The sequence below is a fragment of the Drosophila melanogaster genome, chromosome 2R (genome assembly GCF_000001215.4).
Source record: "Drosophila melanogaster chromosome 2R".
Taxonomy (NCBI): Eukaryota; Metazoa; Arthropoda; class Insecta; order Diptera; family Drosophilidae; genus Drosophila; species Drosophila melanogaster.
Window position 1 is genome coordinate 19,486,893 of NT_033778.4, and position 27,899 is coordinate 19,514,791.

A 27,899-nucleotide genomic window follows, 5' to 3' on the forward strand; every position below is an offset into this window, starting at 1 on the left:
CATCTACCGTTGTAACAATTTTTGTACAATCAAACAAGATATATTTAAATAATATACTGATATGTATAGAACATTTTATAAATAGTATGACAAGTACCATTTTAACCCATTTAACTAAAACTCTTCAGAAAACAGAAAAATTACCAGAATATTAGTGATATATAAAGTGTATTTTGTGCATTGCAGCTTATAAGAATATATTTTTGGTGTTGTGATTGTGTTGTGCAGTCTATTCGTTTGCTTCAGTCCTTAAATGAATCAATCTTAAGAGGCGGCCAGAATGTATGGCCTTATGTCTTCCACATCCAGGAGCTGCTCCGGAGCCACATTCTCGCCACACATGGGACACTCTCCATTCTCCGACAGAATACTGAAAATTGAATACAATTAAGTCGAATTTAGAAAGGCCAAGTTCGTACGAAGCTTACTTCTCCATCTCTGCGCGAAAGCAAAGAAAGTCGCACTGTGGACATGAGGTCATCAGTTGTTTGATGATGTGCTGCCCAGTGGCAATGCAGATGGGCAGTGTGGTCTTGCAGCTATAGCAGGTCACCTCCATATTGGCCAGGTTCGAGTCGCAAATGGGACACTCCATGGTTTCGCCATCAATCTCATCCCGCAACTGCTTGATACCCTTGGGAGCCTTGCGGACAATCGACTCGATCTTCTTTGCATACCGGGGATCCAATTGATTCCTATAATCCGGACGCATCAATGTGGAGGCGTAGGTAAACGCCGACTTCTTTAGGCCAGCTCGATGGCATTCAATTACCGTGGAGGTGAGAATGGGAATGATATCTAAATAAATAAACGGTTCTGATTATCTTCAAATAAAAATAAGAAAGTTCTTACGTTCGGGAAACTGGGATATACAGGCGGCTACTTGGACAAGCAGCTTAGCGGCCAGCAAATGATTGCCCAGTTTGACGTGGATTCGCACCAAGGTGTAGCGATGTAGTAAAATAAACTGATGCCTCATCTCAGCCGTAACGGAGAGATTATTCCGTCGCAGTTCCTGGTACATGGAGTACAACAGATCCCTTGCCGATTTGTAATTTCCAGCGATCTGTTCCTGATTTGCGATAATAACCGCCGTCTTGGCGGCATCCTTATAGTGCTTCCTCGCCATGTATAAACGAAAGAGATAGCGTGGGTCTTTCGGTACGCCATCCACTTCGCCCAACAGAAACTCGATTAGCTGAGTGGCCAATTGTTCATTGTTCGAGGTGGCCACACAGTCAATGGCTAGCGATAGCGAGACCTGCTCCTCGTTGTTGAAAGCGGAGGCTTTCAGCAGAAACCTAAGAGCTTTGGTAAATTCCCTTGCCAGAAAGTAATACTTGCCCGCCAGCAGAGTATACTTTTCACCCTCAAAATAGTGTGCCAGTGCCAGATAATCCGAGGATTTCGCATTCTCGTATCGCTCCAAGAGCTCTCCGTGTCGCCTCAACTTGTTATGTCGCTGGGCAAGGGCGAAAGCCTCCTCCACGCAGCCGCAGATGACGAGAAACTGCAGGGCCTGCTCAACATCGCCAATCTTCTGGTAGAACTTGGCCAGCAGCTTGGCCGAGTCCATGGATCGCGACTCTAAAACAATTTCAGAAGCTGCATGCGGATCGCACAGGTGATCCAAGTAGATCCTAACACAGGCATCCAAGTCACCTGCAATACGATAGCTTCGTATTGCTTCCTCATAGTGACCATCGTTCTCTTTTGCCTTGGCATACGCGGCATGAAGTTTGGTACTTTTTACCTTGGGTAGGATATTATTGGCCTTGTTCCACATTTTAAGTGCAATGTAGTGGCCACAGGCCTCATCATAGAAACCACCACGCTCATACAATCCCGCTGCCTCGGTTAGATGTCCCACGGTGGCCAAAAGTTCCGCGCAGTCAAACAAAAGCTGCTGGTCCTCCAGCTCCACAGCATATTGAATCTTTAACATGAGGAAAGGTTTATGTAAGTATCTTCAGTTGAGGATCAGATATTGGTTTACCCCACGTCTGAAGTCTCCCGCTCTGATAGAAGTTCTTGCAATACCCATTTTGCAGAGACGGACATGTTCCTCGTATTCGGGGGAACTGTCCATTAAGGCATCCGTTTCAGTCTCCTTGCTATTGATTAAGTCCTCCTTGTATCCCTTCTCATAGTGGTATAGAGCATCAGTATAGTTTCCACTGCAAAACAGTAAGGTAAATATTTAAAAACTGATGTTACACGATTCGATGCCTTACTTGAACTCCAATTGTTGGGCGTATTCCCTGGCTATATAGGGCACCTCTTGTGGATCGTTTTTGTGGGCCAAAAGCAGGGCCTGATCCCATTGCAGAAGATCTCGACAGAGGTCCAGAGCTGCTCTTGTGTAAACTCCTTTTAACATGTGCTCTTTGGCCTGGTCGTACTGGGCCAAGAGTGTACAACAGCAGCCGATAAGCATGTCCAGATCCTCCACGTAGCGCAGTTCAGACAAAGCATTAACCAGGGCAGCATCACCAAGCTGACGGTAGGCTCGAATTGCTGCAAATACAAGGAGTTTTAATTTCAAATGTAAACGAAAGAAAATTAGTGTTACCTATATCGGGTTCCAGATCGGAAATGGCCTGCTCCCCAAACTCCCGCCAGGCGCTGCTCTGATTCATCTGCTTGCACAGCTTGTAGGCTTCATCGTAGTTTCTCAGCTTCAGGAGCATCTGAAGATTTGCTGCCTGACTGTTGCTGGGATTCACGACGTGGGTACTGAGTGACTGTGTGGCATACTGGCCACCATCTATATGCAAAGCCATTTCTCCGCCGCAGAGCAGCAGAGGAAATTGACCCGGATTCAGTTTGGACTCACCCACCATCAGGGTGTGTGTCCCTTGTACAGAATGCCGCACAAAGACGTGCGTATTGACGATTCTAGCATCGTAGCTGATGAAGATATTCGGCTGCGTGAGATCCCAAAGACAGCCAAGGCACTGCTTGGGAATGTCCGGAATGAGGAGGGCCTCCTCGACAACAGGTAGGAAAACATAACCCTGGGAATGATCATCTATAAAAATAACCTTGGTGCCTTCGATGTCCATGAAGAGCTGCCGGATGCCCATACTGTGTCTGTAGATTGTGCAGCTGTCCCATTTTTCCAGGGAATAGAACACCAGGTGACCAATCTGGAATAATATTATAAATTATTATGCAAAGAACAAACCAACTTTTCCAACTACACACATCTGTTGCAAAAATCAGAAGCTCCTGGCTAAGTGCAAAGCACGTGATCACCGCATCACTGGGCATATTGGGCAGAGCTGTTGGAAAAACCGCCTGCAGCTTGTCCTTGCAGTTTGGATTGTCGGCGGCAATGGCCTGAAGGATTAGTTGTGGTGGACACAAAGCGGCACAGTAGTCCGCATTCAGTTTCATGCTCTCCACGCTGCGCGGAAAATCGCGTTCGCTTAGTGGACGAGGCTCCTCGCCCAAACTCTTCCCGAGATCATAAAACCATACGTGCTTTTCAATTCCTGTAGCAAAGTTGTATGGCCCCACGGCCATGAAGGTAGGCTCACCCTCCAGAGGCAAGCGGAAAGGCAGCGACTTTGTCTTGTCCGGTGCGTAAACATAGATGGACACCTCGGCGAGACTGCTCAACAGCACAATCCGAGGTGCAGAGACGGCGAAGAGATGAGGCAGCTTGGTCACATAGATGTACACAGTACCATGGTTTGTTGTAACCGCCAATAGTTGACCATCGGGCGACCAATCGATCATCTGAACACCGGCATGATCTGGCACGGTAATAATGCGTTCAGTCTCCTGGAGATTCGTTATTGAATGAATCTTAATGCTGCTTAAAAAATGTGAATATTAACATACGAATGTTTCCTAACAGGTTTTATAGATAAGAATATAAGTACTTACCTGTCATCCCCGCAGGAGGCAACTATATCTAACGTCGGGCAGTATGCCAATCCGGTCAAGCTGTCCTTGTGGTTCTTCACCTGCCAGAGCTCCTGTCCGACGTCCTTGGGATGCGTAGAGATGGCCACTACATGTCCGTTGGAAAAGCCCAGCAGGATATACCCATCGCCAAACCACTTGTGCTGCATCAGCGATCCGTATCGGCTCTGGAAGCCCAGCTCCGTAGGATTCTCGGGCTCGGGCAAATAGTAGAGAAACAGAGTACGCTTGCCGATGATCATGCTGATGGCATTGTCCCCCGCAATACGTTCGTCATTGGCCATTTCGGCGAAGTACATGTCGGTGGGCGCATCTCTTAGCTGGACTACGCGCACTGTGTCGCCATCCTCGTTGCTCAACGAGAAGCTCTTGTCCTCCGAACCGAGAGCCAACAGATTCTGGGCGGACCAGGCGCCGCAAGTGATTCGTTTGCTGTGCTTGCCCAGAACCGGTGTGGGTCGCTTTCCACTGCTATGATTATAAATGGCCAGATTACCGCGTCCTGTGCCGACGGCCAGTAGTTGTTGCTGCTTGGACCAGAGAATGCACGTGAGGGGATCTCGAAGGCCCGTCTCCACACTGATCTTTTCCTGGCTGTTATAGTCCCACAACGTTATGTTTGGGGAGCCACTGGTAATGATGCCCAGCAGGTCACCCTCTTGGTCCCAGGCGAATCCTGAGCACAGCCTGGAGAAGAGATTCCATTACTGGTCATTATTCATTATTACGTAGAGATTGAGCATAGCTCACCCAGAAAGTATGATGCGCTGCACCAGTTGGCCCTGTCGATTGTACAGGGCCACCGATCCATCGGTACCAGTTGTGGCCAGCAAAGCCTTCTGCCAAATGAAGTACACATCTCCGATCCCGTGCGGTTCCTCATATTTGTAAAGGATCTTTTCAAAGGACATTATTGGCTTTACGTTTCTGCTGCGTTAGTGTACATTCTGCAATTTTTAATTTTCCGGCTTTTGTTTACGAATTTTCCGTTTCCATGGTAGCGGCGACTACAACTACAAGCACAATTCCCCCCACCTGTATGTGTGCATTTTTATTGCACCTGTTGATTTGGGCATTGGGAAATTCAGTATTTTTGTAATACGCCTGCGATAACTATTGAATTAGACAATTTTTAATACATTTAAATGCTTAAAGAGTTGTAATGCAATGCTAAACTCCGTATGGAATAATTACAAAAGTTTAATTATATTTCAAATTTCAAACAACTTTATAACGTTTTGTTTCGTTAGCCAATACTATGAACAGCTGTTTGTTGATGACGTCATCGCTAGCTGCGCATCTGTAAACAGCTGCTTAAGTAAATTCGCAATAAATTCACGGAATACTTTATTTATCCGTAAATATAGTTTAAATATCAGTGCAAATAAGGCTTAGAACATGTTGGATGACCTGCCGGAGCAGTTTGACCTGGTCGTCATAGGCACAGGTAATTAAGAAGATTTGAAAAGAACCACAGATGAGTCATTCGAGGGACGCCCTTTTCAGGCTTCACCGAGTCCTGCATCGCCGCTGCGGGCAGCAGGATAGGCAAATCGGTGCTCCACCTGGATAGTAATGAGTACTACGGGGATGTTTGGAGCTCCTTCTCTATGGATGCTCTATGTGCCCGCTTGGACCAGGAAGTCGAGCCTCATTCTGCATTGCGAAACGCAAGGTACACCTGGCATTCCATGGAAAAAGAATCAGAAACAGATGCACAATCCTGGAATAGGGACTCAGTGCTGGCCAAGTCGCGACGCTTCAGCTTGGATCTATGCCCGCGCATTTTATACGCAGCCGGGGAGCTGGTGCAGTTGCTCATCAAGTCGAACATCTGCCGCTATGCTGAATTCCGAGCCGTGGACCATGTGTGCATGCGCCACAATGGTGAAATTGTGTCCGTGCCCTGCTCCCGTAGCGATGTCTTCAACACCAAAACACTGACCATCGTGGAAAAGCGCTTGCTGATGAAATTTCTCACCGCCTGCAACGATTACGGCGAGGACAAGTGCAACGAGGACTCGTTGGAATTCCGGGGACGAACGTTTCTGGAATATTTGCAGGCGCAGCGGGTGACCGAAAAGATATCGTCGTGCGTGATGCAGGCCATTGCCATGTGCGGCCCCAGCACCAGCTTCGAGGAGGGTATGCAGCGCACACAACGATTTCTGGGCAGTCTGGGCCGCTATGGCAACACACCCTTTCTCTTTCCCATGTATGGCTGCGGGGAATTGCCGCAGTGCTTCTGCCGTTTGTGCGCTGTTTATGGTGGCATTTACTGCCTAAAGCGAGCCGTTGACGACATTGCCTTAGATTCCAATTCGAATGAGTTCCTGCTGAGCAGCGCAGGGAAAACTTTGCGTGCCAAGAATGTGGTCTCTGCCCCTGGCTATACACCAGTTTCAAAGGGCATCGAGTTGAAGCCGCACATCTCACGTGGCTTGTTCATATCGTCCAGTCCCCTGGGCAATGAGGAGCTGAACAAGGGAGGTGGTGGTGTAAATCTTCTTCGACTACTTGACAATGAAGGTGGACGGGAAGCCTTCCTAATACAACTGTCGCACTACACGGGAGCCTGTCCCGAGGGTTTATGTAAGAAACTTAAGAAAATATGTGAATTATTCCTTTTTAATGAATTAATTTTTACAGATATCTTCCATCTGACCACGCCAGCGTTGAGCGAGGATCCAGCGTCTGATCTAGCCATTTTCACTAGCCAACTCTTCGATCAATCAGACGCACAAATAATATTTAGCTCATACTTCACAATTGCTGCCCAGTCTAGTAAAAGTCCCGCTGCCGAGCATATTTACTACACCGATCCACCTACCTACGAGCTGGATTATGACGCGGCCATTGCCAATGCTCGCGACATATTTGGCAAAATGTTCCCAGATGCCGACTTTTTGCCACGAGCCCCAGATCCAGAGGAGATTGTCGTGGATGGTGAAGACCCTAGTGCCTTGAACGAGCACACTTTGCCCGAAGATTTGCGGGCACAATTGCACGACATGCAGCAGGCAACTCAGGAAATGGATATACAAGAGTAGTCATACTAAAATAAAAAGGAGGTTTCCTTGGTCTACATATATCATTACTTATTACAAAATTTTCTTAAGTATCTTTCGAATAAGTTATATATTGTATGCAATTTTTTGATTCATATATTCCTATATATTTATTATGTAAATTATTTATAATTGCTAAAAGTACTAGGTATATATAAATGTTTAAATGTGAGTGTTTCTGTGCATTTTGCTTTGATAAATATATGTTCGAAAAATATGCATTCCAATGCGTATAAAAATGTTTCTCCTTTATAAGTATTGCTTGACGGGTTACTGTTTTTATCGCACGAAGACAGAAAATAAGTGTTTTAGAGATAAAGGTTAATAGTTACCAAGGAAGAACGAATATTATAAGTCTTATTAAATTATGATAAGGCCTGGGCAGTTCACAATACGGGCAGCTACAATAAACGCAAGATAAATTTTATTCGAGCATACCTATTTATATTAAAAGACAGATCAATGAAAGCTAGGATATAAGAAACCAAGCATAAATTTGATGAAATCTAACAGAAAATATGCTTTCGTGCTGGAAGATACTGCCGATGACTCCTCTTTTCTGTTTTCACTGCATTTTACAATAAAGCTTTTGTGTTTTCATTTCTTGTGATTGATTTTAGACCCTTCCACCAGGTTAAATTTGCACAATGCACGAATAATTTCTAGAGGATACAGATGATGGGTCTGTAAGATTCAGTATTCATCTGCAAACTTAACCCAATGTAGAGGCAATTGAGTGAGTTGAGATTTCATAATCAGTTGTCTTGCGAAATTGTGAGTTGCTTTACCTATATCTTAATCAGATTATTATTGATGTTCTGCTGGCGTTTGCGCTTTGCATTCATGGCGTCAACAATTGGCTGCCGCTTGGCATTGTATTTCTTGTTTAGCTGTTCGATCTCCAGCTCCATTTCGTGATCGATGTTGCACAGCCGCTGGTTCAGATCGTCGAAGGTAAGGAACTTGAGGAACTCAAACTCACCCTCAACATAGGCGTGCGATTGCGTATGCATATGCTGATTCTGATATGCGGGCGGCGGTTGAGCTGGAGCCGCTGCCGGTATTCCCTGCTGTCCCATTGGCGCAGCGTTGCTGAGCAGCAGATTCGGTTGATTGTTGAGCGCGATGAGTTGTTCGTTCATCAGGGGATAAGCCATCAGAACTTGCTGCTGCTGCTGGTGCTGCTGCAGACCATACTGATTAATGGCGGAGATCTGCTGGAACTGCATTTCCATGTTGTGCTCCCAGTTGTTCAAATCGTTGGCCCCGCTTGCCAGATGCTGTTCATCCTGCTGTTGTTGTTGCTGCTGCTGTTGTTGTTGTTGTTGCTGCTCCGCTGCTGCCGGAGAATACTCTGTGGCTATGGGTTTTTCATCGCCACGGCCATCTCCCGCATTTTTGCGATCGAAGTGCTCCAGGAACTGCGGCCTGTAGCGGTTTCGCGGCTTCTGGTCGTCGTTGTTTTTGGCCGTTGTGGAGTCGTCCGAATCGGAGTTGATTACCATAGTGCCTGAATAACAGACAATACAATAACAAATGGCCAGCCCTTTCAAAATCATTTACATACCCAAGTTCGACTCCAGCTCCACCATTGTGCCGCTGTCAACTGCCGGCATGTCCAGAGGAGATGCTGCCGAAGAGGCCGCTGCAGGAGCAGCTGCCTTGGACAGGTTCCTTAGTCCACCCGGCCCCAAAGTGCCCTCATCCACACCTTGCTCTGCATGCGCTATCATGGTGGCATCTGAGGCTGAGCTCTGTTGGTATTCACCGAACTTCTCCGGCACCAGAGTACCTGGATCCTCCATAAACGCGTTGTCCGTGATGTGTTGTTGCATTCCGTTTTCCTGGGTTGCCAAGCTCTTCGCCTGACTAGCAGCCAACACGCCCCCAAAACTGCGATTGGCGCGTTGCTGCTCGCGAATGGCACAGGTCTCCTCAAGCATAGGCTTTAGGATCGATCGGTGCTTGGCGTTGCGTATGAACTCGTGCTCCAGCAGTTCAGTGGCCGTTGCCCGGTCGTCTGGCTCCTTTACCAGGCACTTGCTCACGAAGTCAATGAACTCTGTGCTCCAGCGATCCGGTTCCCGGAACGATGGTGGTGGCTTCTGCGGAATCATAAAGATGGCTCGCATGGGATGGATCTCACCGTATGGGGGCTTTCCCTCGGCCATTTCCAAGGCGGTGATGCCCAATGACCATATGTCTGCCACACAGTCGTAGCCAATCTCCTCAATCACCTCGGGGGCCATCCAGAAGGGCGTTCCGATCACAGTGTTTCTCTTGGCCATTGTGTCCGTGAGCTGACCAGCGACTCCGAAATCGGCCAACTTAGCATAGCCTTCGGTATTGAGCAGGATGTTGGCCGCCTTGATGTCGCGATGGATCTTGCGACGCAGATGCAGATAGACCAAGCCCTGCAGAGTGTCCGACAGAATAGTGGCTATCTCGTCCTCCGTCAGCGTCTTTTTGCGCAGACGCATAATGTCGGAGACGCTGCCGGCGCCACAGTACTCCATGCAGATCCACAGGTCATACTGCTTGAAGTAGGAGCCGTAATAGCGCACCACATACGGCGAGTCGCATTGTTGCATAATGGATATCTCCTTAATAATCTCGTGCAGGTCGGACTCCACCGGCACCAGCTTGATGGCCACAATGGAGCTGCTTTCCTTGTGCACTGCCTTGTAGACTGATCCATAGCTGCCCTCGCCCAGCTTGTACATAATGTCGAAGACCTTTTCCGGCGGCTGCAGAAGCGACTCCTCCGACAGCTTCTTCAGCTTGAAGAAGGAGCAGGAGGAGGATATGTTGGGCGATTTCATATCTACAACGCTGGTCACCTCTGGCTCAGACATTGCGAAAAATTTTCTGATTTAGCACGAGAAAACACAGATAATTGGCTATTCACAGCGACATATCACACTTTTGTTCTTTATTCGCACTCGATCGCTAGCCAACACTAGTAGTTCTCAGTGCCCTCGGCACTTTGCAACACGCCACCCGCACAGAACAGGTGCGGCGTTGCCAGACAAACGCCGAACACCGCAGAATGTAAACAAAGCACCAGTGCTGCATAGCAGAATTAGCCATTTATCGATAAGTTCTCTTGGCGCGCTTTTTAAAACTTAATTTATTGGCTCAGAATTATAAGGTTAAAATTAAATTTACAACTCACGCATGCTTACCTCTTTTTTGAAATCTTTGCTTGATGATGGCATTTCTATGTTTTTCTCATGGCTATTGATTAGATTTATGACGATTTACTTTGTACTTTGATTAAAAAGATTTAGTAAATTCTGATTAACATATAATATTTATAATATTAAGTTGTTTAGGTAATTTGTTTCACTTTGAATACGTTTTAATATTTATTACTTCTGTATATAAAATTAAATTGCTTTTATGGATCGATTGTTGTTGTTCATCAAATAGAATAAAATGTTGGCATGATTGACATGAGCTGTGCCAATTTGTCGTTGTTAATCTGCGGTTGCGCCCCCAGAAAACCCAGATCCCCTTCATTCCGATGAGTTCGCTGACCTGAAATGCCCAATAAAAGTGCTTGGGAAATCTACATGCAGTCCGGGGACTTTGGTTAGTGCATAGTCGAATGATAATAACAACATAACTGGCGCCTATAAGGCTAACCGGCTTGTTATTGTAACAAATGCGACTGGAAGAGAGCACCGCAGCGAATGCGAGCAAGCGGCTTTAGCTCCAACTGCTGGCTTATCGGTCACTAAGCCGCCCCAGGCCTTAGCAACGTGCTCCATAGAAACGACACGACACCCAACAGCAACAGCAAAAGCAACGCCAACACCAGGAGTGCCAGCCTGGCTACAGAAATTCCTTCGCTCGGCAGTTCGCTGTTTACACTACGTGGCTGCACATCGTCGCATCAACCGGAAATGGCCATGGCCCAAACGGCACGCACCGCGACGGCAAGGCGTCCCACGCACGACTACCACAGGCCGACGCGCTCCAAGTCCGCCAATCCGGCGCAACTGCGTCCACTTAGCGGCATCCATGGAGCGGCGGTCTCGTCGCGTCCGCGCTACGTTCCACCCTTCTCCATTCAGTCGCAGCAAAAGAACACGGTCGTCATCGACGGACCCATCCACGAAACCGCCCCCAAGACAGCCAGTGCCAGGAGTCGGGTGCCCAATCCGAAAAGTGCGTTAGTTTGTTTATTTGGGTGTTTCGCCCATCGGTATTTGTTTCCCTAATGACATCCCTGCCCACATTTGCATTTGTACTGATTTTCAGTTCTGAGGCGCCAACAAAAGTCCATGTCCACCTTCAACTTGGGCATGGGTCTTAATGGCTGCTCCACCGGTGGGGCTAATGATCCGGGACGAGGAACCCTCTTCCGAATGTACTTTGACCGCGGCGACCTGCCCATAAAGATGGAGTACCTCTGCGGGGGCGACAAAATCGGATGGACGGTGAGTGGTGGGAATTATTTGGTAGGGCGCTAAATTCCATTAGGTTCGTTGTTAGTTGACTTATTAATTATACTATATATATGGTATTAAGTTATATTGTTCGAAATTTGGATAGGTCATACATTTAAACTTAATTCTTTTTAAGCCCTTACATTCGGGTAATGATTTATTTTTGTAACCATAGCTAGAATTTTCCATATGTCTGTTGGCAAACTTAAACTTCAACTATACAAATGTGAGTCAATGCAAATAAAAATCAAATGAAATTGCACGACTGTCACTAGAAAGGGGTAACCTTACCACTCGGTGACCCATAGACAAAGCCCATATTTGAATTTAGCTCGAGTTTCGTACACCTGCGTGTCCAATTATTTCAAGTGTTGCAGGTGAAAGCAAAAACCGAGTAAATAATATGCCATTGTCTATTTCCGGAGTTAGTAGAGCTCCACGGCTGACGGGCAAGCGATTCCGTCCGGAATGCGACTACTGACATTCAAAACGTCGCACCGTCCAACTGTCAGTCAATTTCCCATGGAACTCCGCTGCAATCGGAAAGTTATGTGTAACCAATTCCCACCCACCTCGCATGAGTGTGTGTGTGACCCCTTTGGCTGGTTCAATGTCACAGACCTTGGATGGCACTCCATATTCGATGTGGAGTCCACATATGCGGCGTATGTCATTTGGGTGGTGCGTTTGTTTATCTAGGCCGAAATGCCGTCGTGACAGGAGAGTGATATGTGAGTGACACTGCCTGATTTACGTCACGGGGTCGAAGGTCGATGTTGGGGAAACCCATATGTGAGGCTCACGCAGCTGCGATGCCAGCGATGTCGCCTTTGACTTAAATATAAAGTTGCTGTCTTCTTAAAATCAAAGTAAAATTCCTATTCTGAGTCATTCAGTCATATATGCAATACAATCTGGTTAAGATAGTGGGTTATATTATAACCCTTTGTTAGCTCAAATCAACTAAGCTAAGCTGGTAACTATACTCAAAGCAGACTCTCGAACAAAGATTAGTCTAGACTTAGCACTGCAAAGTCTATAGGCAGGTACAGGCCCATTTCTCGATGTGTTCTAAAAATTTTCCACTGACAACGTAAGCAAACAAAGAGCATCTTAATGGAAATCAGCTAGGGCGCCTAACCGGCATGGCGTGCAAATGTACACTTGCAAGACTTGCGCCACCGCCGGTACACGAACCAATTTCGAACTTGGAGCGGCTCTATTCACCTTTGACCCGCCAACGGTGTCACCTCTTCCCGTATCTCGCCTAGGTGGACATTGAAAAGCTGGACTACAGCCTCTATCTGCCGCTCTTCTTCGACGGACTGGCGGAGACGAAACATCCCTACAAGACCTATGCCCGCCAGGGGGTCACGGATCTCCTCTTGGCCGGGGGCGAGAAGATACACCCGGTGATACCGCAATTAATATTGCCGCTGAAGAGTGAGTACCAGGGCATTGGCTGGCACGCAAATGCCTCGAAGTTTTTCGGTCTAATTTGCACCTTGCCAATGCGAGCACAAAACCAAAACCAAATACGCCCCCATTTGCAGACGCATTGAGCACACGAAACCTGGAGGTAATGTGCACGACATTGAAGATAATCCAACAGCTGGTCATGTCCTCGGATTTGGTGGGACCCGCCCTGGTGCCCTTCTACCGCCAGTTGCTGCCCATGTTCAATGCATTTAAGGTGAAAAACTGTAGGTATTCCACTAAACTCGATTACTTCCAGTAACTTCCATTGAAGTGGATATTCTGTGCTGTATAGTAAACTGCGGCGATGAGATCGACTATGCCCAGAAGAACAATCTGAATCTGGGGGATCTGATCGATGAGACGCTGCAGGTGCTGGAACTGCATGGCGGCGAGGATGCCTTCATCAACATCAAGTACATGGTGCCGACCTACGAGTCCTGCTATTTAAATTAAACTACGCCTCATGGTCTTGTCCCTTTACATACAATATCATAAGTATTTATTGAATTTTACAAAACATTACAGCATTAAATAGATATTTGTTACCAAAGTGTTATGTGCGTTTAAATCGATATATGCTTGAGATTATAGTTGTGTATATATAATATATAATTGATTTTGACCAACATCCTGGTGGGGATGCTAGTCGCGTTTGGGGCACGTCAGCTGGAAGCGAACGTGGCCCCACTTTAGGTCATCACTTGGTGGGGGCGTACTCGTTCTTCTTCACATTGTGGGGGGAATAGCGATTGTACAATCCCCAGATGGAGTTCATCAGCTTGTCGTTGTACTTGTTGGGCGAGTACTCGCGTTCTGGAAATGCAAAATTGATGCGTATGAGCTCCATTGACCCAGCGGATCGAGATCGTGGATCGTCATGTGCACTTACGGGTTAGGGCGTTCCCGTTGTCAACGGAACCCTTATCTGCGGCAGCGGACCTCAGACGGGCGATGATCAGCTCACGTTCGTTGAATTGCTCGCGAATCTTGCAGGCTGCGAATGCACCTTGTGGAATGGCGGCCATCTTAACAACTGGAGGCGGAGGAGGAGCATCAAAAGTTAGTTATACATTGTAAATACATGGCTAAAATCACCACCCACCACTTAGGGAAATAACGCTCAGAAGGGAGATGATGAAGTCAAAGTTTCGCAATGGGCTTGTATTCCAGCACTCGGTGAAATGCTGATCGAGATTGATGATTTTTCCGCACTGCTGCAGCAGCATTCAAAGGCCAAACTGAAAGTCCGGAAAAAGTTTGTGGGATAGGGGATATTTCGCTTAGATCGAAATGTGTCCCAGTTTCTTTGGTTTTTGTTTTTTATCACAATTTCAACTATGAATCAGATTAGGCCAATTGGAATGGTTAGCTTTGCACGATGGATTTGGCATTTGATGCCTGTCGTTTTTTCTGGGATTTGCTCGATTGTCTGCGATTGTCTATGTCTGCTACTCGGAGATGAACACTCAGCACAAGGGTTCGGATTTAAACTGAAGACGTCGCCTGGCTGGGAATGGAATTTATAGAACGCGTGTTCGGATCGGATCGGTTCGGCTCGGAGCTGCCGCCAAGTGATAAGCGGGAGACAGGAGATCAGGCTGCCTTGATAGCGCGATTATAAAGCCGGCAAGTGATCGCCATTTTGTGCCACTTATCAGTTGCAGTTGTCATTGTTTTGGTTTTGCCTTTTTTTTTGTCATTTCCACACACAAGCCTATTTGTTTCCAAGCTCTACGGGAAGTTTCGATGGGGCTGGGAAGTAGATTTGTGTACTTGATATGGCTATCAGAGCCCTGGATCTATAGACCAGTTTTGCTTTTTAGCCGCAGCCAAGATGAAGGGCTCTCGTTCCCATCACGAGTGTCCCTGTACTCAAATGGCTGACAATCTTACGAGACTTTATTCCAAACCAGATTAATCCGGCTGCCAACACACTATAGCATGCTGGCAAAGGCATTTGTGATTATAATATTATTAAAAACTGACCTAAGTGCACGTTGTTTACTGAAATTTTCACTTCATTTTTGTTTTGGCGCAGACAAGGTGCAAAAGCATCAACACCTTAGATTTGACTTTGATTAGTCATGATCTCGGATTTTCGAAATATTTTCTGTATTGATTCCCTATTTCATTTCTATCAAGTTGTACAAAACAGTGCACTTGAAAAAATCTTATTTTGTTTTAAGTTAATTGTTTTTAATATATTATTACCAAAGACACTAGAATTCTTATTCTATTGTCTTATTCTAGTGTCTTTGTTAATACTTTTTTTACTATAAAGTGAATGATTGGTTGAATTTAAATATAAAGCCACGAGAAAGTTGTTTGATTCGATAAGGAGGTTACTAATAACACAGTTGAAAATATTCTATAAATAGAAGCAAGCTCACTTTATTTGCCAGTGTATTGAACATAAAATAATCGCTGTATAAACAAAGAACGGCCTACTAGTGAAACCAGTAAAGAGGTGGGTGATCGATCCGATGGGGATCATGGAGATGACCCTCGTAAATTGGTCTCAATAATACGATTAAAAATAAATCGTTTAGTCCAGTGACGCGCACAGTGTTTACTACAAAAAAATTAATCTTTGCACAACGCGGAGAGTCAGCCACGATGGCGATAATACTGGTGATGCTCTATGAAGTGGGTACAAAATTCTCACAGTATTCACACAGTTCCAAACACATTTAATTTAGGAACTACAAAAAAAAAGGCCAAAATAATATTTGGGTGATAAGGCGACTGATGGAAGCCACGAGCGTCTGAGATCACGTAGAGAGCCAAGCTTTTTCGCAGATTTGAACTCGGCGTGTGTGCCGATAATGAAGATCCTCGATGCCTTTTTTTTACCTTTTTTTTGCAGTGGCCTTTGTGTGCTAGGTCAACAATCTCTCAATGACTTTAGCAAAATGCTGATGTAACAATAACTCGCTTATCAGTTTCGGTTGGTTTTCGGGCAAACAAATATGGTTGTCCCAAGTTCTGTTTATGGTTTTAACTTTTGATTAATTATCATTTAAAAAAAATGCTAAATACTAAATACTAAATACTTGTAAGATAATAATGCATATAAGTAAATAAAACGTATCAAAGAACGTTTAAGAAAGGCAAACTGTTAATTGATGATTTTGAATTTGAAAAGGCGCCAACGAACTAATACCATTTCCAGCACTGACAAGAGTGCCACTGTTCTTTTATCAGGTGGCAACGCCCGTGCCAGACAACTAGGCTGCTAATTTCTAGTCAACGGCGAGGCTAAAATTAACAATTGGCTGTCAAAAGCAAGAAAAGAAAAACTCGGGAAATTGTTAATTAAAATCGTGACCCAGATCAGCGCATTCAGCCCCCGGACGCAGAGATGACGTGGAAGAAGCAGATGGCTCTGCTGGCCAAGCCATACTACTGGGTTAACATACTCCTGGCCATATCGTACCTTTTGGCCAAAAAGACGCAGTTCATCTGCACCCGCCTATTTATTCTCGCCGGAGAGGATGAAGCATGCGACCTGGACAGTCGTGAGGTGGAAATCTTGTTCTTCCTGCTAATCGTGGTGATGATACGGTCACGCAAAACGGGCAGTGTCACCATGATTAACTACTTGGCCTCGTCGTTCCTCTACACCAAAGTGGCCAACGCCATTTTGTGGGCCTACGCGGACTTCCGCTACGGCCTGGGCTTTCTGCTTCTATGCGTCCTGGTGGGCATGGTGCTGCCGGAGCCCTCGTATCGCGGACCCGAGCACATCACCTACTTCCGCAACGCACAGGTCTTCGAGGAGGAATTGGCCAGGGACAAGCGAACCAGCTGGCTGATCTGCTTCTACACGGTGTGGAATCCCAGCTGCGTGAACTTCGCCCCCGTTTTTGCTGAGCTCTCCGCCGAGTACAACACGGACCACCTGAAGTTCGGCAAGATTGACATTGGACGCTTTCCGGACGTGGCCCAAAAGTATCGCATCTCGGACAGCAGCTTCTCCCGACAGCTACCAACTGTGATCCTGTTCCAACAGGGCAAGGAGACGGACCGCAGGCCCTGCGTCGATTCCAAGGGTAAACTGCAAAAGTTCTTCTTCTCCAGCGACAATGTGCGCGCCACCTTTGGCCTTAACCAGCTGTACAAGGAGGCCATCGAACGACTACCCATTGCGCCCAAGGAGGCCAAGAAGGTCCAGTAGGCTGTCCTGTCCACCACTGGTGCCATCTCATTTCTGCGTGCACGTGCTAATAACTGTTATTCGTTTAGTTCATAGTTTATTTTAACTTATTGAGGAGCTGCCACCGCCAAAGACACGTACAATTGCACTAATATTTGCATTCTAAACTCAGACGTGCTCTCGTCGCGATGCCATTGTAGAAAATATTTGTATGATCTTGCATTTGCATAAATTGTAGCTAATCACCAGGTACCAAATATATTTAAAAATGTGAAATGAGTCAACGAAAATACGCAGTTCTTTTTTAATTCCCAGCCGAGTCTAACATTTCATTCAATTAGCACAGCTCAAACGATCATTTCCGGTGCTCGTTTAAGAACAAGTAAATATTAAGATGGACTGGACAAGCGTAAATTGAAAGAATGTAATAAAGAACTTACGCTGTATACAAATAGCTAGTAAAATAGTGAAAATATAGAGAATGAATATATAGTTTCAGAAAGGTGCCCATACTGGTTTTCGGTACAAATGTATATAAAGTGTTTGTGACAACCCACAATTTTATGACATATTTATTGTATTTTATACGTTCTGACTTGCCGCTTAAAACAGAAACCTTCGTCGTATCCCCCCGGTTTATGAAATATAAAACCAAATGGGCCCGTTGTTGCTGCCAATGTGTTGAGCAAAATTGTATGGCAATGCAAATGGCACAACAAAAATGTTTCCGGCGTGTTGCGTTCTGTTCCGAAATGGCCCCGCAGACATCGGCCATATAGACAGATCGTATATGGATATATATATATATATATACATAAGAACCCAACAGGCCAGACGCAGAACGAAATAAACGCAAATCCCTTTTATCCATTCAATATGAACACACATACGTATAGAGAAACGGACGAATTTAAATGCATAAATACAGGCGACTGCACACCAATCACCACCCACCGCACACCGCCCACAACCACCCCCCACAGATGTGAGCAAGGCCTTTGTGGTTAATATTTGTATTTTTCTTTACTTTCATTGAAACGGCATGAAAATGGCCATTGCATTTTACGTGAATTGTATATGGTAAATAATGCGATTGTCTCACACGGCCGTTTTATTTGCGGAAAATTTAAATTCGCCATGGCAATTGGGACAAGATTCACACCGTCCTGAAGTAATTATGGGCCACTCTGTATCGCCCCAACTCAGCACCCGCAACAACCCAGACCAGTTGCCCCACACCCATTCCCACCAACCAGTAATGATTTCCAAAGGCTGTCACCCGCTTCTCACGACGAGAAATCCAATAAGCACTTGCTCCGCAGCGGCAACAAAACGCATTGTTGTCGCTATTTTCACGTTGATTTCCCTTATTGCCACGGGAAAACCGGTGCTGGCCACATTCAATTGATTTTGAGTGATTTTTTGGCAAGTACCCTGTACGTACACCGAACATGGAATCTTATTTAAGGGGAATATTGGTAAAAATAAGTAATAGGTATGTACGTTATTTTAAGGCTTTTGCTTTGAAAGAAAGATATCATTTAAAGTATATTCCAAATATTTTAAAGGATATTTTAAATGGTGATATGTAAGAAAATCATAGAATATATTTTCTTTTTATTTTTATTCCTTCCTATTTCATTTTACTGTGTATTGTTACGTCTGCTCCGTTTCGGTGGCAGTATTTTTATTGCGTTTTTATGTCAACACCAGCTGGCAGCGTCTTAATATCCTTCGGTCGAAGTGCTGGATTGGGTTCTTGTATATTTCTGTCAATTGCTCACAATTAAATTAAAATTCAAGTCAAAGCCAGCCGCCATTCAGTTTGCAGAAAAAGCCGCAAGTCAGGACAATTGAAGCCAAGCTCAGGTGCTTTTCCTTACTATTTAAAGTGTGGCGCTTAAAAGAGATTAAATAAATCAATTTGGTTTGAAATATCCTTGGGAGATATATTGCCCAAGAGATTTAGTATTTTATTTTTAAGTTACAATTGCCTATTTTATAGAGCTGATTTCTGAGGTAGATATTGGCTCGTTGAAGAACAAAACAACGATTCATAAAATAAAATCTATCTTAAACTCTTTCAATAAATGAAAGACAATGGGAATTTAAAATAAATTGTTACATTTCACATGCAAGTTGGCTAAAGGATTTTGTAAACTCCTTAAACAAGCGGTTAAACTCCTTAGTCCGATCTGATAAATACTTTTCGGATTAAAACACCTTTTGGTTAAAAAAATGGCCCAAATAGTGCACAGTAAAGTGTAATTTGTGCCTTGATTTCTTAGTTTATAAAATTAGGATCACACCAAAAAAAAAAGTAGATCCTTCTCCGTGACAATGCATATTGCAGCATTGCCGTGACCAGGATTCGAACCTGGGTTACCACGGCCACAACGTGGGGTCCTAACCACTAGACGATCACGGCTATGAAGGCACTTGAATTTACGAGCGTCAATCGCGTTCATAAGTAGCTATAGTATATGTGTGGCTAAGACTAAAGCTTAAGCTGGCGCTATTTGCCTGCATTTCTTTGCTCGAAAACAACTCGTTTGTGGAGCAACTACCGCCTCTAATCGCAGCAATACCCAGACCAGCAACAACCGCAGCAGTGAAAGTCCAAAGCACTCGAGCAAGACAGACAAAAGCCACAAAACCGACAAACCGTCAGCCGATAAACAAGATTTTGGCTCATAAATTAATTGGAATTTGCCAAGCCAGCACAAGTGGGCTTGCTGGGGGGCCAGAAAGTGGGCGTGTTGCTGGGCTTAGCGTTTCGATTGAATTCGGTTTGCTATCCGCATCGTTTTGCTGTTCGCAGGGTCGAAAATCCGGATGGTGGGTAAACGTTCCCAAAATAAACCACATACGAATAAATTTAGAACGCTACGAAGGAATTCATAAAGTTGTATATCTCTAGGTATTTAAAATATTTAGTTATTTGCTTTAGCAGTGCTAATGAATAATAGCAATTTGCTGACATTTTCAGGTAAGTTTTCACTACTTATTCTGAATCAGATTTTAACTATAACTTATATATGTTTCGTTTGACGAAGTTTCTTATCTAAAACTCACCCCATAGTGATAAGAACATACTACTCTTATCAGGCCAAAGACTAAATATTATATATTATGATCAATTAAGCAGATTGCAGATAATAAATATGCAACTGAAAAAAAATATGCCAGAAACACCATTTCATGTCGACACTTTTTTGTGTGCAAACACGAAAAGTCCATAGAATATCATAGCTACTGGCATTCATTAATTTCGCCATAAATAAAAATGTTTGCAAAATTGATGTCTGTATTCATCTATAACAGGGGATTAATACTTTGTTGCACCCTTGCGCTTCAATTAATTAATATAAAAGTCAGACATTTCGCTGGAAACAAGTACAAATATGAATATACGCGAACTTTTGCTTTCATAAAACCATGAACAGGTTTGGATTGCCGGCAACCAAAGCTCGCCAATTTGAACTTGTACAATCCAGTTTCATTATATTTTGAATTTAACGATAATGTAATTACCCTCAAGTGCAGAATTATTTCAATGGCAGTTTTGTTTTTATTCTGGCCCACTTGTAAAACACAGGTGAGTGTGTGTGTGTGTGGGTGTGGTGGAAATCGTCGTCGTTTTGTGCCGTCGAAACCCTAAAAAATTGAAAAGTATTTACACGAAAGCTGCCAATTCAAATACACATTCCCACACTCGCCAAGTCCTTATACAAATATTTTTTTGTGAATTTCGTGGCCTGTTTTTTGATTATAGAAAAAACTGGACGCTTTTTGTGAGCGGTGAAAGTACTTGCGCTCCAATAACTACACAAAGGTTGTGATGTGGGTTGGTCCGTTGGGAATCCGTAACAAAGTCCAGTTCGCATTCGCGAAAATATTTTTTTATAAGTGGCATATTACTTTCTAGGGTGTCCTTTTTATCGATGTGTTGGTTAGTTAGCGGGCTTTGGAATCTGAACGATAATCGGCAGGACACAAAAACGTGTCATTAAACATCTGAGATCTTTGAACTTTGCACTAAAATAAACCGGATTTCGTATACTATAACCATTCACGTGGGTGCCAGTTGGTCTGCCAATGCCAGTTTTTTGCGTGTGGCATCAATAATATGACAGCCATATAAAATGTGGCCAGGAGCACGCCAATCCGTAGTCGGCCATAAAATGCTGCTTGACACGGACCTGGCCAGTGGAGTGATCCGCTCGCCATATAGTTTTGACATCCCCCACGCGTTTATCTTCAACGAAACGCAGTTTGTGGTGCCCAAGTTCTGTGGTCCCTACATGGAGATAGTCAAGCACTTCGCTGAGGTGTACCACTACCAGCTGTTTCTTGATTCTCTCGAGAGTTTGCCCAAGAAATCGGTGGTGGAACAGGACATTATTAGCGGCAAGTACAACCTCTCGCTCCATGGGGTTATCATTCGGCCAGAGGAAACCAGTGACTTCTTCAACGCCACGCAGCATAGTTATCCGCTGGAGCTGATGACGAACTGCGTTATGGTACCCCTGGCTCCCGAGCTGCCCAAGTGGATGTACATGGTGTGGCCGCTGGGCAAGTACATCTGGACATGCCTCTTCCTCGGCACCTTCTATGTCGCGCTCCTGCTGAGATATGTGCACTGGCGGGAGCCGGGGAATGCCACCCGATCATACACCAGGAATGTGCTTCACGCTATGGCCCTCTTGATGTTCAGTGCCAACATGAACATGTCAGTAAAGCTGAAGCACGCCTCAATTCGCGTCATAATCTTCTACACACTACTCTACATCTTTGGTTTCATTCTGACCAATTACCACCTCAGCCACATGACGGCCTTCGACATGAAGCCGGTGTTTCTGCGGCCCATCGACACCTGGTCGGATCTGATCCACTCGAGACTGCGCATCGTTATCCACGACTCGCTGCTGGAAGAGCTGCGTTGGCTGCCGGTGGTGAACACCTCCTCGTTGGATCCGCAATTTGATGCGCGCAGCTGACAGGAGTACCAGGCCCTGCTGGCGAGTCCATCGCGTTCCTACGCCTATGTGGTCACCCAGGATGCCTGGTTGTTCTTCAACCGACAGCAGAAGGTGCTCATCCAGCCGTACTTTCATCTGTCCAAGGTGTGCTTCGGCGGCCTCTTCAACGCCTTGCCCATGGCATCCAATGCCAGCTTTGCCGACTCACTGAACAAGTTCATTCTGAACGTTTGGCAGGCGGGCTTGTGGAACTACTGGGAAGAGCTAGCCTTTCGGTATGCCGAGCAGGCTGGCTACGCGAAAGTATTCCTGGACACATATCCGGTGGAACCACTAAACTTGGAGTTCTTCACCACGGCGTGGATTGTCTTATCCGCGGGAATACCCATTAGTTCGCTGGCTTTCTGTTTGGAGCTCTTTATCCATCGACGAAAGCAAAGACGTCCACAGTATGAACGATTTGAGTGCTACGATTACTAACAAGTGGAAATATCATTGTTCTCTATTATCAAGGGCTTACTACTTATCATAATGCTTAAATGTGATTTTAATAACTTTGAAAAGGACTCAGAATGCACTGAGCTTTAGTAGAGGTTATTCAAATAGGAGCTAGGAAGGTATTGTATTAGTTTTCCCATGGGAGCAGTTAACAAGAAATATATTGGGGCATAAAAATTAACCTGGCTTACAAATCGTGGAGCGTTTCAATTAATTCTTGGTGCTTCTAAGGGAAAGTCATGCGGTCATCGTTTCGGATTTGCCTTTTCTTGTTGACCACATATCATCCAAGCCATGGTTGGAACATGCAACACTTGCTCAATCTTTTGGCTCCATTCGGTCGAATGAATGTGTTCCAGGAGATCGTATGGTTCGTTAGTCCGCATCAGCGATTGGACCAACTAGATGAGTTCATCATGCGCATTGACGAGGCTTTCGGAAAGTCGGCAACTCAGACGGTGGTGAATAATAATACAGAGATGCGAATGATTTACTCGTCGGCGAGAAGAAACCACATGAGCTTTGTGTTTACCACTGGAGCGGAAGATCCCATAATGAAGGTGTTTAGCAAAGTTCTACTTGGACGACACTTCTACGTCTCGATGGTAATATATGTGGACAAAGTGGGTGACATGCATCCAATCTACGACCTTCTGACCTTTGCCTACAACCAGCAGTTCTTCAACTCTATGGTGCACTTCGAATCGATGGAGGGTGTCAACCAACTCTTTGGGGTCTCCAAGTTTCCCGTCATGAGTTTCGAGAATCGCACAGATTTTTTGAAGTACATGGGGAAGATTTGGAAGCAGGTGCAGAATGCTCGCTCGGATGTAGGAGGCTTTGGATTTACTACACCATTGCGACAGGACCTGCCACACTTATTTCAATCGCAAGGACACTATGATGGAAGTACATACCGAATAATAGAAACCTTTGTCAGATTTATAAACGGGAGTTTTAAAGAGCTTATAATGCCGCCAGATAGTCTCGGTGGGCAGGTGATTAATATGAAAGATGCCTTGCAATTGATACGTGAACGCAAGATGGAGTTCTGTGCCCATGCCTACGCCTTGTTCATGTCCGACGAGGAGCTGGAGAAGTCATACCCATTACTGGTGGTTCAGTGGTGTCTAATGGTTCCGCTGTACAACAGTGTCTCCACCTATTTCTACCCACTTCAGCCCTTTGATTGGAATGTGTGGTTTTTTGCATTGGGAGCTTTGCTGGCGCTGGTACTTCTGGAGTTGATGTGGCTCAGGATGTTCGGTGGGTGGTCAGGTTATCGGGGCGCTGTACTGAACTCTTTTTGTTATATCATCAATGTGCCCATCGAGGGCCAGCTACAACAGCCCTGCCTCCTTCGATTTCTACTTCTTGCCACGGTTTTTTTTCACGGATTCTTCCTTTCCGCCTACTACACATCCAATTTGGGTAGCATCCTCACGGTGAATCTCTTCCACGCCCAGATTAACACCATGAATGACATAGTGAGTGCCCAGTTGCCCGTCATGATTATTGACTACGAAATGGAATTTTTGCTAAATCTGAACAAGGAGTTGCCCCAGGAGTTTTTGGAGCTTCTACGCCCCGTGGATTCGGCAGTATTCTCGGAGCACCAAACAAGTTTCAATAGCTCCTTTGCCTATTTCGTCACAGAGGATCACTGGGAGTTCCTCGACGAACAGCAGAAACATCTGAAGCAGCGACTCTTCAAGCTAAGCTCAATTTGCTTTGGCTCCTACCACCTGGCTTTTCCCCTCCAGATGGATTCGTCCTTGTGGCGGGACATCGAGTACTTCACGTTCCGCATCCATTCTTCGGGACTTCTCAACTTCTATGCTCGCAGCAGCTTTGGATCTGCCCTCCATGCAGGCTTGGTCCAACGAATGCCGGACACGCAGGAGTATACATCTGCTGGACTGCAGCATCTGGCCATTGCCTTTATCCTGCTGCTTGTGATGAGTTTTTTGGCCGGGATCGTGTTTGTCCTGGAAACTCTTTCTAGGTGAAGGTTTAATTATACAATTTCGAATTATTACTAAATGGACTTCTTTATTGGGAAATACAGTGCATTTTTCAATTAAACCTAATTTGTTGATGTAAATTCTAAGACTGTTTTCAAAGTGAGAAATCTACAAAATCCTGCAAGCTTTTTGTGATACCACTGAAAGTTATGTTTCCATGTTTTCAGAGAGGATCTTTTTCTTGGATCATAATTTCATGAAGCGCCTGAGAAACGATCTGGGCTTGCGGGTTATCCGTATAACAGGACGACGTTTGAAGGTCACATGCTCGTGCCACTTCATTTCGGCAGCAAAAGCCAGACCGGCTAGGATCAGACCCAAAGTCCAGGTGCGCAGAAGGCTGGAGAAGAAATCCAGGCTGAGTGCCATCGGCTCATCGTCAAATAAGTGCACATGGATGCGGTGGAGATGCACTGCCTCCCAGAACGTCTCGCGCTCCCAATGGTTCATTAGGCCCGCCTGCTGGGCGATCATGATGTATTCGGTCATCACGGAGCGCATGTGGGAGTCTTTGTGCAGGGGGAACACGTGGTAGAACGGTCCTTCGCATATTTCCGTTAACCGGAAGATGGGCTTCCGAAGATGGAGTTGCTGCAAGTTAAGAAACCGCCAGCGATCGCTGCTTACCGTGTAGCCAAAGGAGGTGTTGAATGGATCACGATGCAGGTCCAGCATGTGCTTGTCCACCAAATCCACCTGGTTCAAATAGCTTTCTGGATATTGCAGCGGTGACTTGGCCATCCTCTCATACTCAATGGCCAGCATTTTAATCCTCAGATTGGCTTCCACCACATCCTGCACAGTGTTTATTTGACGCACTGGCGGGGCTGTGGTGAAGTAGCTGGTCATCCGGGAAATGTATAAATTCGATGTGACTATTCCCCAGATAGCCAGCAGAATGTAGAGATAGCGCATACGCAATGTTGGCGTGCGAATGATGAAAGTGGGCACACTGTACGTCAATGTGCATATGGACTGTAGAAATGCGGCACTGAGGTCACGTGGTCTCAGTGGTGAACACAAATAGATAGCCACAGTTATGTAGAGGGTGAATAGACTGATCAGTACCCAAACATTTTCCTGAAGAGCCTCATGCATGTACTGATCTGCTGGGGATTGATTTCGATAGGGCACCATGATGCAGCAGTCGTTAATGCCAATGGGATAGCTATAGCTGACCACGAACTTGGTGGTTATTTCGGTGAAGGAGTGGATCAGGGTTTCGTACACCCCTTGCGACACCAAATCCAAAAGGTTCGTCATATTCAAATAGTCAGCTGTTACATTTGCGCTGGTATCCATCAGAGTGGCATTGACGAATTCCAGGAAACCCAGAAACAAATTCCCACTGGTGCCGTGGATGAAGTTCTTCTCGTACCTGTTGGTGGGCCGATCCGATTTAAAGACCCGTGGCATATCGTACAGGATGGGGGTCCTTACCAAATAGCCCTTCATGTTCTTGGCATATTTGTGGAAGAACTCTTCGGCTTGCCATACGCCAGTTTTGTTAACAATCGATGGTGTGGGATAGGGATCCAGTATAAATACATTATCCTTAATGGTAATCAAAAATGTGTTGATGAATTGCTTCCTCCACACCCAATCGTAGACATCCTTAATCTCCGCCGTGAATTGAGCGAGTGACTCCGGATTGGTCTCGAAGTCACGGCTCTGTAGGCTGGGAAAAAGGACGAATATCGTCTTCAGCCAGTGAATTCCTTGTTGATTGTGGGAAGCCAGCTCCATAATGGGATCGTCCTTACCCGTAGTGAAGACCATCACCAGCGATGGAGTGCTGATGAACTGCATCATGGGTATGCCCAAATGGTGCTCTCTCGTTATTATCAAGTTGGGCGCCATTGGAAAATAGGTCCAGAAATTGTGGAAGAACTCCTGCGAGTCCTTGTTATTCAAGTCTAGCCTTTCAGATATATAAAAAATGAAGTTCTTAAAATGGTACAGCTGCGTTATTCTGTAGAACATTTCCAAAACGAACATGTTGTTGAGCAATGTAATGTTATCGGAACCATTGGTTGGGAAAATGTTTCGTTCTCTGAGAATAAGTTCCGCAGCACGATTATCCATATTTGTACGGCGACTGCCAGTGGGTAACTGTCAAGTTGAAGGACGCTAAGTCCTGCCCTTTGCATGTGGAACCAGTGTGCCAGTGTGAAACGTGCCAAGTATTTATCACCAGTTTACTGGAGTTACCATATATCCGGCTAGGTCAAAGTGAACGGCAGTAATGACAATTCATATTGGGCCAGGAGCGGTTAAGGGGTTTTATTTTGCATACGTTAAATATAATATAAATTGAATATACTTAATGTGAAAAACTGGTTCATTATTTTTTACAAAGCTGACATATTTACACTTCATTACCATTTCCCTTTCTTGCTTAATTAAACATTGGCGCTCCTGGTGCGAAATCCGCTCGACCAGCTTATTAGCTCATAAGGCCCTATTGCAATTTTATCTTAAGTGCAAATCGGGCATATTTAACATTTCGCGGTTTATGCGACAAGGGCCATATAATTGGACAAATAGGTTCTGGTCATGCGATGGCGATGGCGAAACCTGCGGCTGCTTCCTCCCATCGCTTTGTTTCGACCGAAATGCACGGACTTCAGTGGAGCCAAATTAGGTTCGACAAGGTGGGAAATGGTTCAGTTTAAACCTTAATTCGATCCATGAATTTTAAATAGCTTTTATGGTGCGCTAAAAGCACTTATGACAGAAACAGAAATTTAAAGTTGAACACTTGAATTAATGGTGAGTTTAATAAATGTATCAGCAAAGCATAAATTGTATAAATCGAACTGAACGATTGGAAATCTTCTTCAATGGCGTGTAAAATAGTATTAAATTTCAGAGCGTGGTCATTTCGCATGAGCAATGTCGTTGAACAATGTCGAAACTAGGAGCATGTTGCACTGCTCATTAAAATTTCATTGCTGCAAAACTCCATAATTGACGCAAATGCCACGAGCTCAGTGGCAGCCACGACGGCTTATCAGGCCGTTTCTTGGCATTCTGGCATTCTGGCATTTGAGGCCAAATAGCTGCCTGGTAATGCAATTAGCCACGCGCTTCCACACACACACACTTGCTGCGCAAGCACGAAAGCAGTGTAAAAGCAAAAGCACAAAGGCACAAAGCCATCCGCAGTGTTTGCGGCTTAAAATATTTATGATTGATGCAGCCGATGGTTTTTCCCCTTTGCTGGCACTAATGTCCTATTGACAGCACGGATTGTGTTGCTTTGTTTGCCCGATGATTTGTCAAAAGCGTTGAAATTTAACGCT

The 27,899-nt window shown here is 45.2% G+C and overlaps 9 protein-coding genes, 1 long non-coding RNA gene and 1 other non-coding gene across 16 annotated transcripts; 6 read left to right on the forward strand and 5 right to left on the reverse strand.

Moving 5' to 3' along the window:
* Positions 1-153: 153 nt before the first annotated feature.
* On the reverse strand, positions 154-4,954 carry Oseg6 (Outer segment 6). Its single transcript, NM_137582.3, has 9 exons — positions 4,684-4,954; positions 3,895-4,620; positions 3,208-3,820; positions 2,573-3,149; positions 2,235-2,517; positions 1,997-2,177; positions 853-1,936; positions 429-798; positions 154-370 (listed from the first exon to the last, which is right to left on the reverse strand). The coding sequence occupies exons 1-9, from the start codon at positions 4,842-4,844 to the stop codon at positions 265-267; spliced, it is 4,101 nt and encodes a 1,366-aa protein (NP_611426.1). The 5' UTR covers positions 4,845-4,954; the 3' UTR covers positions 154-264.
* A 240-nt stretch (positions 4,955-5,194) lies between these two features.
* On the forward strand, positions 5,195-7,233 carry Rep (Rab escort protein). Its single transcript, NM_058072.4, has 3 exons — positions 5,195-5,380; positions 5,440-6,525; positions 6,583-7,233. Exons 1-3 carry the CDS (start codon positions 5,332-5,334, stop codon positions 6,981-6,983), a joined length of 1,536 nt encoding a protein of 511 aa, NP_477420.1. The 5' UTR covers positions 5,195-5,331; the 3' UTR covers positions 6,984-7,233.
* Positions 7,104-9,964, reverse strand: hpo (hippo). 2 transcript variants are annotated; one of them, NM_001274163.1, is made up of 2 exons: positions 8,569-9,964; positions 7,104-8,511 (listed from the first exon to the last, which is right to left on the reverse strand). In NM_001274163.1, the coding sequence occupies exons 1-2, from the start codon at positions 9,854-9,856 to the stop codon at positions 7,790-7,792; spliced, it is 2,010 nt and encodes a 669-aa protein (NP_001261092.1). In that variant the 5' UTR covers positions 9,857-9,964; the 3' UTR covers positions 7,104-7,789. The 2 variants fall into 2 exon arrangements, with proteins under 2 accessions (NP_001261092.1, NP_611427.1); NM_137583.5 differs by having other exon boundaries at positions 7,405-8,511.
* Positions 9,965-10,859: 895 nt separating this feature from the next.
* Positions 10,860-13,480, forward strand: CG15120 (uncharacterized protein). The gene is made up of 5 exons (NM_137584.3): positions 10,860-11,174; positions 11,268-11,446; positions 12,727-12,898; positions 13,009-13,158; positions 13,227-13,480. Exons 1-5 carry the CDS (start codon positions 10,910-10,912, stop codon positions 13,385-13,387), a joined length of 927 nt encoding a protein of 308 aa, NP_611428.1. The 5' UTR covers positions 10,860-10,909; the 3' UTR covers positions 13,388-13,480.
* CG16926 (uncharacterized protein) lies at positions 13,403-14,526 on the reverse strand. 2 transcript variants are annotated; one of them, NM_001299687.1, is made up of 3 exons: positions 14,037-14,526; positions 13,824-13,967; positions 13,403-13,747 (listed from the first exon to the last, which is right to left on the reverse strand). In NM_001299687.1, the coding sequence occupies exons 1-3, from the start codon at positions 14,158-14,160 to the stop codon at positions 13,632-13,634; spliced, it is 384 nt and encodes a 127-aa protein (NP_001286616.1). In that variant the 5' UTR covers positions 14,161-14,526; the 3' UTR covers positions 13,403-13,631. The 2 variants fall into 2 exon arrangements, with proteins under 2 accessions (NP_001286616.1, NP_652364.3); NM_144107.4 differs by having other exon boundaries at positions 14,037-14,431.
* A 1,649-nt stretch (positions 14,527-16,175) lies between these two features.
* CG11007 (uncharacterized protein) lies at positions 16,176-17,702 on the forward strand. 2 transcript variants are annotated; one of them, NM_001299688.1, is made up of 1 exon: positions 16,176-17,702. In NM_001299688.1, exon 1 carries the CDS (start codon positions 16,296-16,298, stop codon positions 17,109-17,111), a length of 816 nt encoding a protein of 271 aa, NP_001286617.1. In that variant the 5' UTR covers positions 16,176-16,295; the 3' UTR covers positions 17,112-17,702. The 2 variants fall into 2 exon arrangements, with proteins under 2 accessions (NP_001286617.1, NP_611429.1); NM_137585.4 differs by having other exon boundaries at positions 16,176-17,376.
* Positions 17,703-17,882: 180 nt separating this feature from the next.
* Positions 17,883-18,570, forward strand: lncRNA:CR44472 (long non-coding RNA:CR44472). Of its 2 annotated transcripts, none has more exons than NR_124621.1 (1): positions 17,883-18,570. It is a non-coding gene; the product is annotated as a long non-coding RNA:CR44472 (long non-coding RNA). The 2 variants fall into 2 exon arrangements; NR_124622.1 differs by having other exon boundaries at positions 18,283-18,570.
* An 876-nt stretch (positions 18,571-19,446) lies between these two features.
* tRNA:His-GTG-1-5 (transfer RNA:Histidine-GTG 1-5) lies at positions 19,447-19,518 on the reverse strand. Its single transcript has one exon. It is a non-coding gene; the product is annotated as a tRNA-His (tRNA).
* Positions 19,519-21,274: 1,756 nt separating this feature from the next.
* On the forward strand, positions 21,275-22,761 carry Ir56b (Ionotropic receptor 56b; the record flags this gene model as incomplete). Of its 2 annotated transcripts, none has more annotated exons than NM_001414062.1 (1): positions 21,275-22,761. In NM_001414062.1, one exon carries the CDS (start codon positions 21,275-21,277, stop codon positions 22,550-22,552), a length of 1,278 nt encoding a protein of 425 aa, NP_001400982.1. In that variant the 3' UTR covers positions 22,553-22,761. Both variants share the same exon structure in this region, with proteins under 2 accessions (NP_001400982.1, NP_001401019.1).
* Positions 22,762-22,875: 114 nt separating this feature from the next.
* Ir56c (Ionotropic receptor 56c) lies at positions 22,876-24,579 on the forward strand (the record flags this gene model as incomplete). The annotated part of the gene is made up of 1 exon (NM_137587.1): positions 22,876-24,579. The coding sequence occupies one exon, from the start codon at positions 22,876-22,878 to the stop codon at positions 24,577-24,579; it is 1,704 nt and encodes a 567-aa protein (NP_611431.1).
* Positions 24,580-24,780: 201 nt separating this feature from the next.
* Positions 24,781-26,679, reverse strand: Ir56d (Ionotropic receptor 56d; the record flags this gene model as incomplete). Its single annotated transcript, NM_137588.1, has 1 exon — positions 24,781-26,679. The coding sequence occupies one exon, from the start codon at positions 26,677-26,679 to the stop codon at positions 24,781-24,783; it is 1,899 nt and encodes a 632-aa protein (NP_611432.1).
* Positions 26,680-27,899: the final 1,220 nt, after the last annotated feature.

What these genes read in the sequence shown, in the direction of transcription:
- Oseg6 (NM_137582.3), bottom strand. Translation starts at nt 4,844, where the DNA reads ATGTCCTTTGAAAAGATCCTTTACAAATATGAGGAACCGCACGGGATC. An exon ending in GCCTCCTGCGGGGATGACAG is followed by an intron (nt 3,821 to 3,894) that starts GTAAGTACTTAT and finishes TTTTTTAAGCAG; the next exon opens with CATTAAGATTCATTCAATAA. An exon ending in TATATCCCAGTTTCCCGAAC is followed by an intron (nt 799 to 852) that starts GTAAGAACTTTC and finishes TTATTTATTTAG; the next exon opens with ATATCATTCCCATTCTCACC.
- Rep (NM_058072.4), top strand. Translation starts at nt 5,332, where the DNA reads ATGTTGGATGACCTGCCGGAGCAGTTTGACCTGGTCGTCATAGGCACA. An exon ending in CCTGGTCGTCATAGGCACAG is followed by an intron (nt 5,381 to 5,439) that starts GTAATTAAGAAG and finishes CGCCCTTTTCAG; the next exon opens with GCTTCACCGAGTCCTGCATC. An exon ending in AGCCTGTCCCGAGGGTTTAT is followed by an intron (nt 6,526 to 6,582) that starts GTAAGAAACTTA and finishes TAATTTTTACAG; the next exon opens with ATATCTTCCATCTGACCACG.
- hpo (NM_001274163.1), bottom strand. Translation starts at nt 9,856, where the DNA reads ATGTCTGAGCCAGAGGTGACCAGCGTTGTAGATATGAAATCGCCCAAC. An exon ending in GGAGCTGGAGTCGAACTTGG is followed by an intron (nt 8,512 to 8,568) that starts GTATGTAAATGA and finishes TCTGTTATTCAG; the next exon opens with GCACTATGGTAATCAACTCC.
- CG15120 (NM_137584.3), top strand. Translation starts at nt 10,910, where the DNA reads ATGGCCATGGCCCAAACGGCACGCACCGCGACGGCAAGGCGTCCCACG. An exon ending in ATTAATATTGCCGCTGAAGA is followed by an intron (nt 12,899 to 13,008) that starts GTGAGTACCAGG and finishes CCCCATTTGCAG; the next exon opens with ACGCATTGAGCACACGAAAC. An exon ending in TGCATTTAAGGTGAAAAACT is followed by an intron (nt 13,159 to 13,226) that starts GTAGGTATTCCA and finishes TGTGCTGTATAG; the next exon opens with TAAACTGCGGCGATGAGATC.
- CG16926 (NM_001299687.1), bottom strand. Translation starts at nt 14,160, where the DNA reads ATGCTGCTGCAGCAGTGCGGAAAAATCATCAATCTCGATCAGCATTTC. An exon ending in GAGCGTTATTTCCCTAAGTG is followed by an intron (nt 13,968 to 14,036) that starts GTGGGTGGTGAT and finishes CTCCGCCTCCAG; the next exon opens with TTGTTAAGATGGCCGCCATT. An exon ending in CAACGGGAACGCCCTAACCC is followed by an intron (nt 13,748 to 13,823) that starts GTAAGTGCACAT and finishes TTGCATTTCCAG; the next exon opens with AACGCGAGTACTCGCCCAAC.
- CG11007 (NM_001299688.1), top strand. Translation starts at nt 16,296, where the DNA reads ATGACGTGGAAGAAGCAGATGGCTCTGCTGGCCAAGCCATACTACTGG.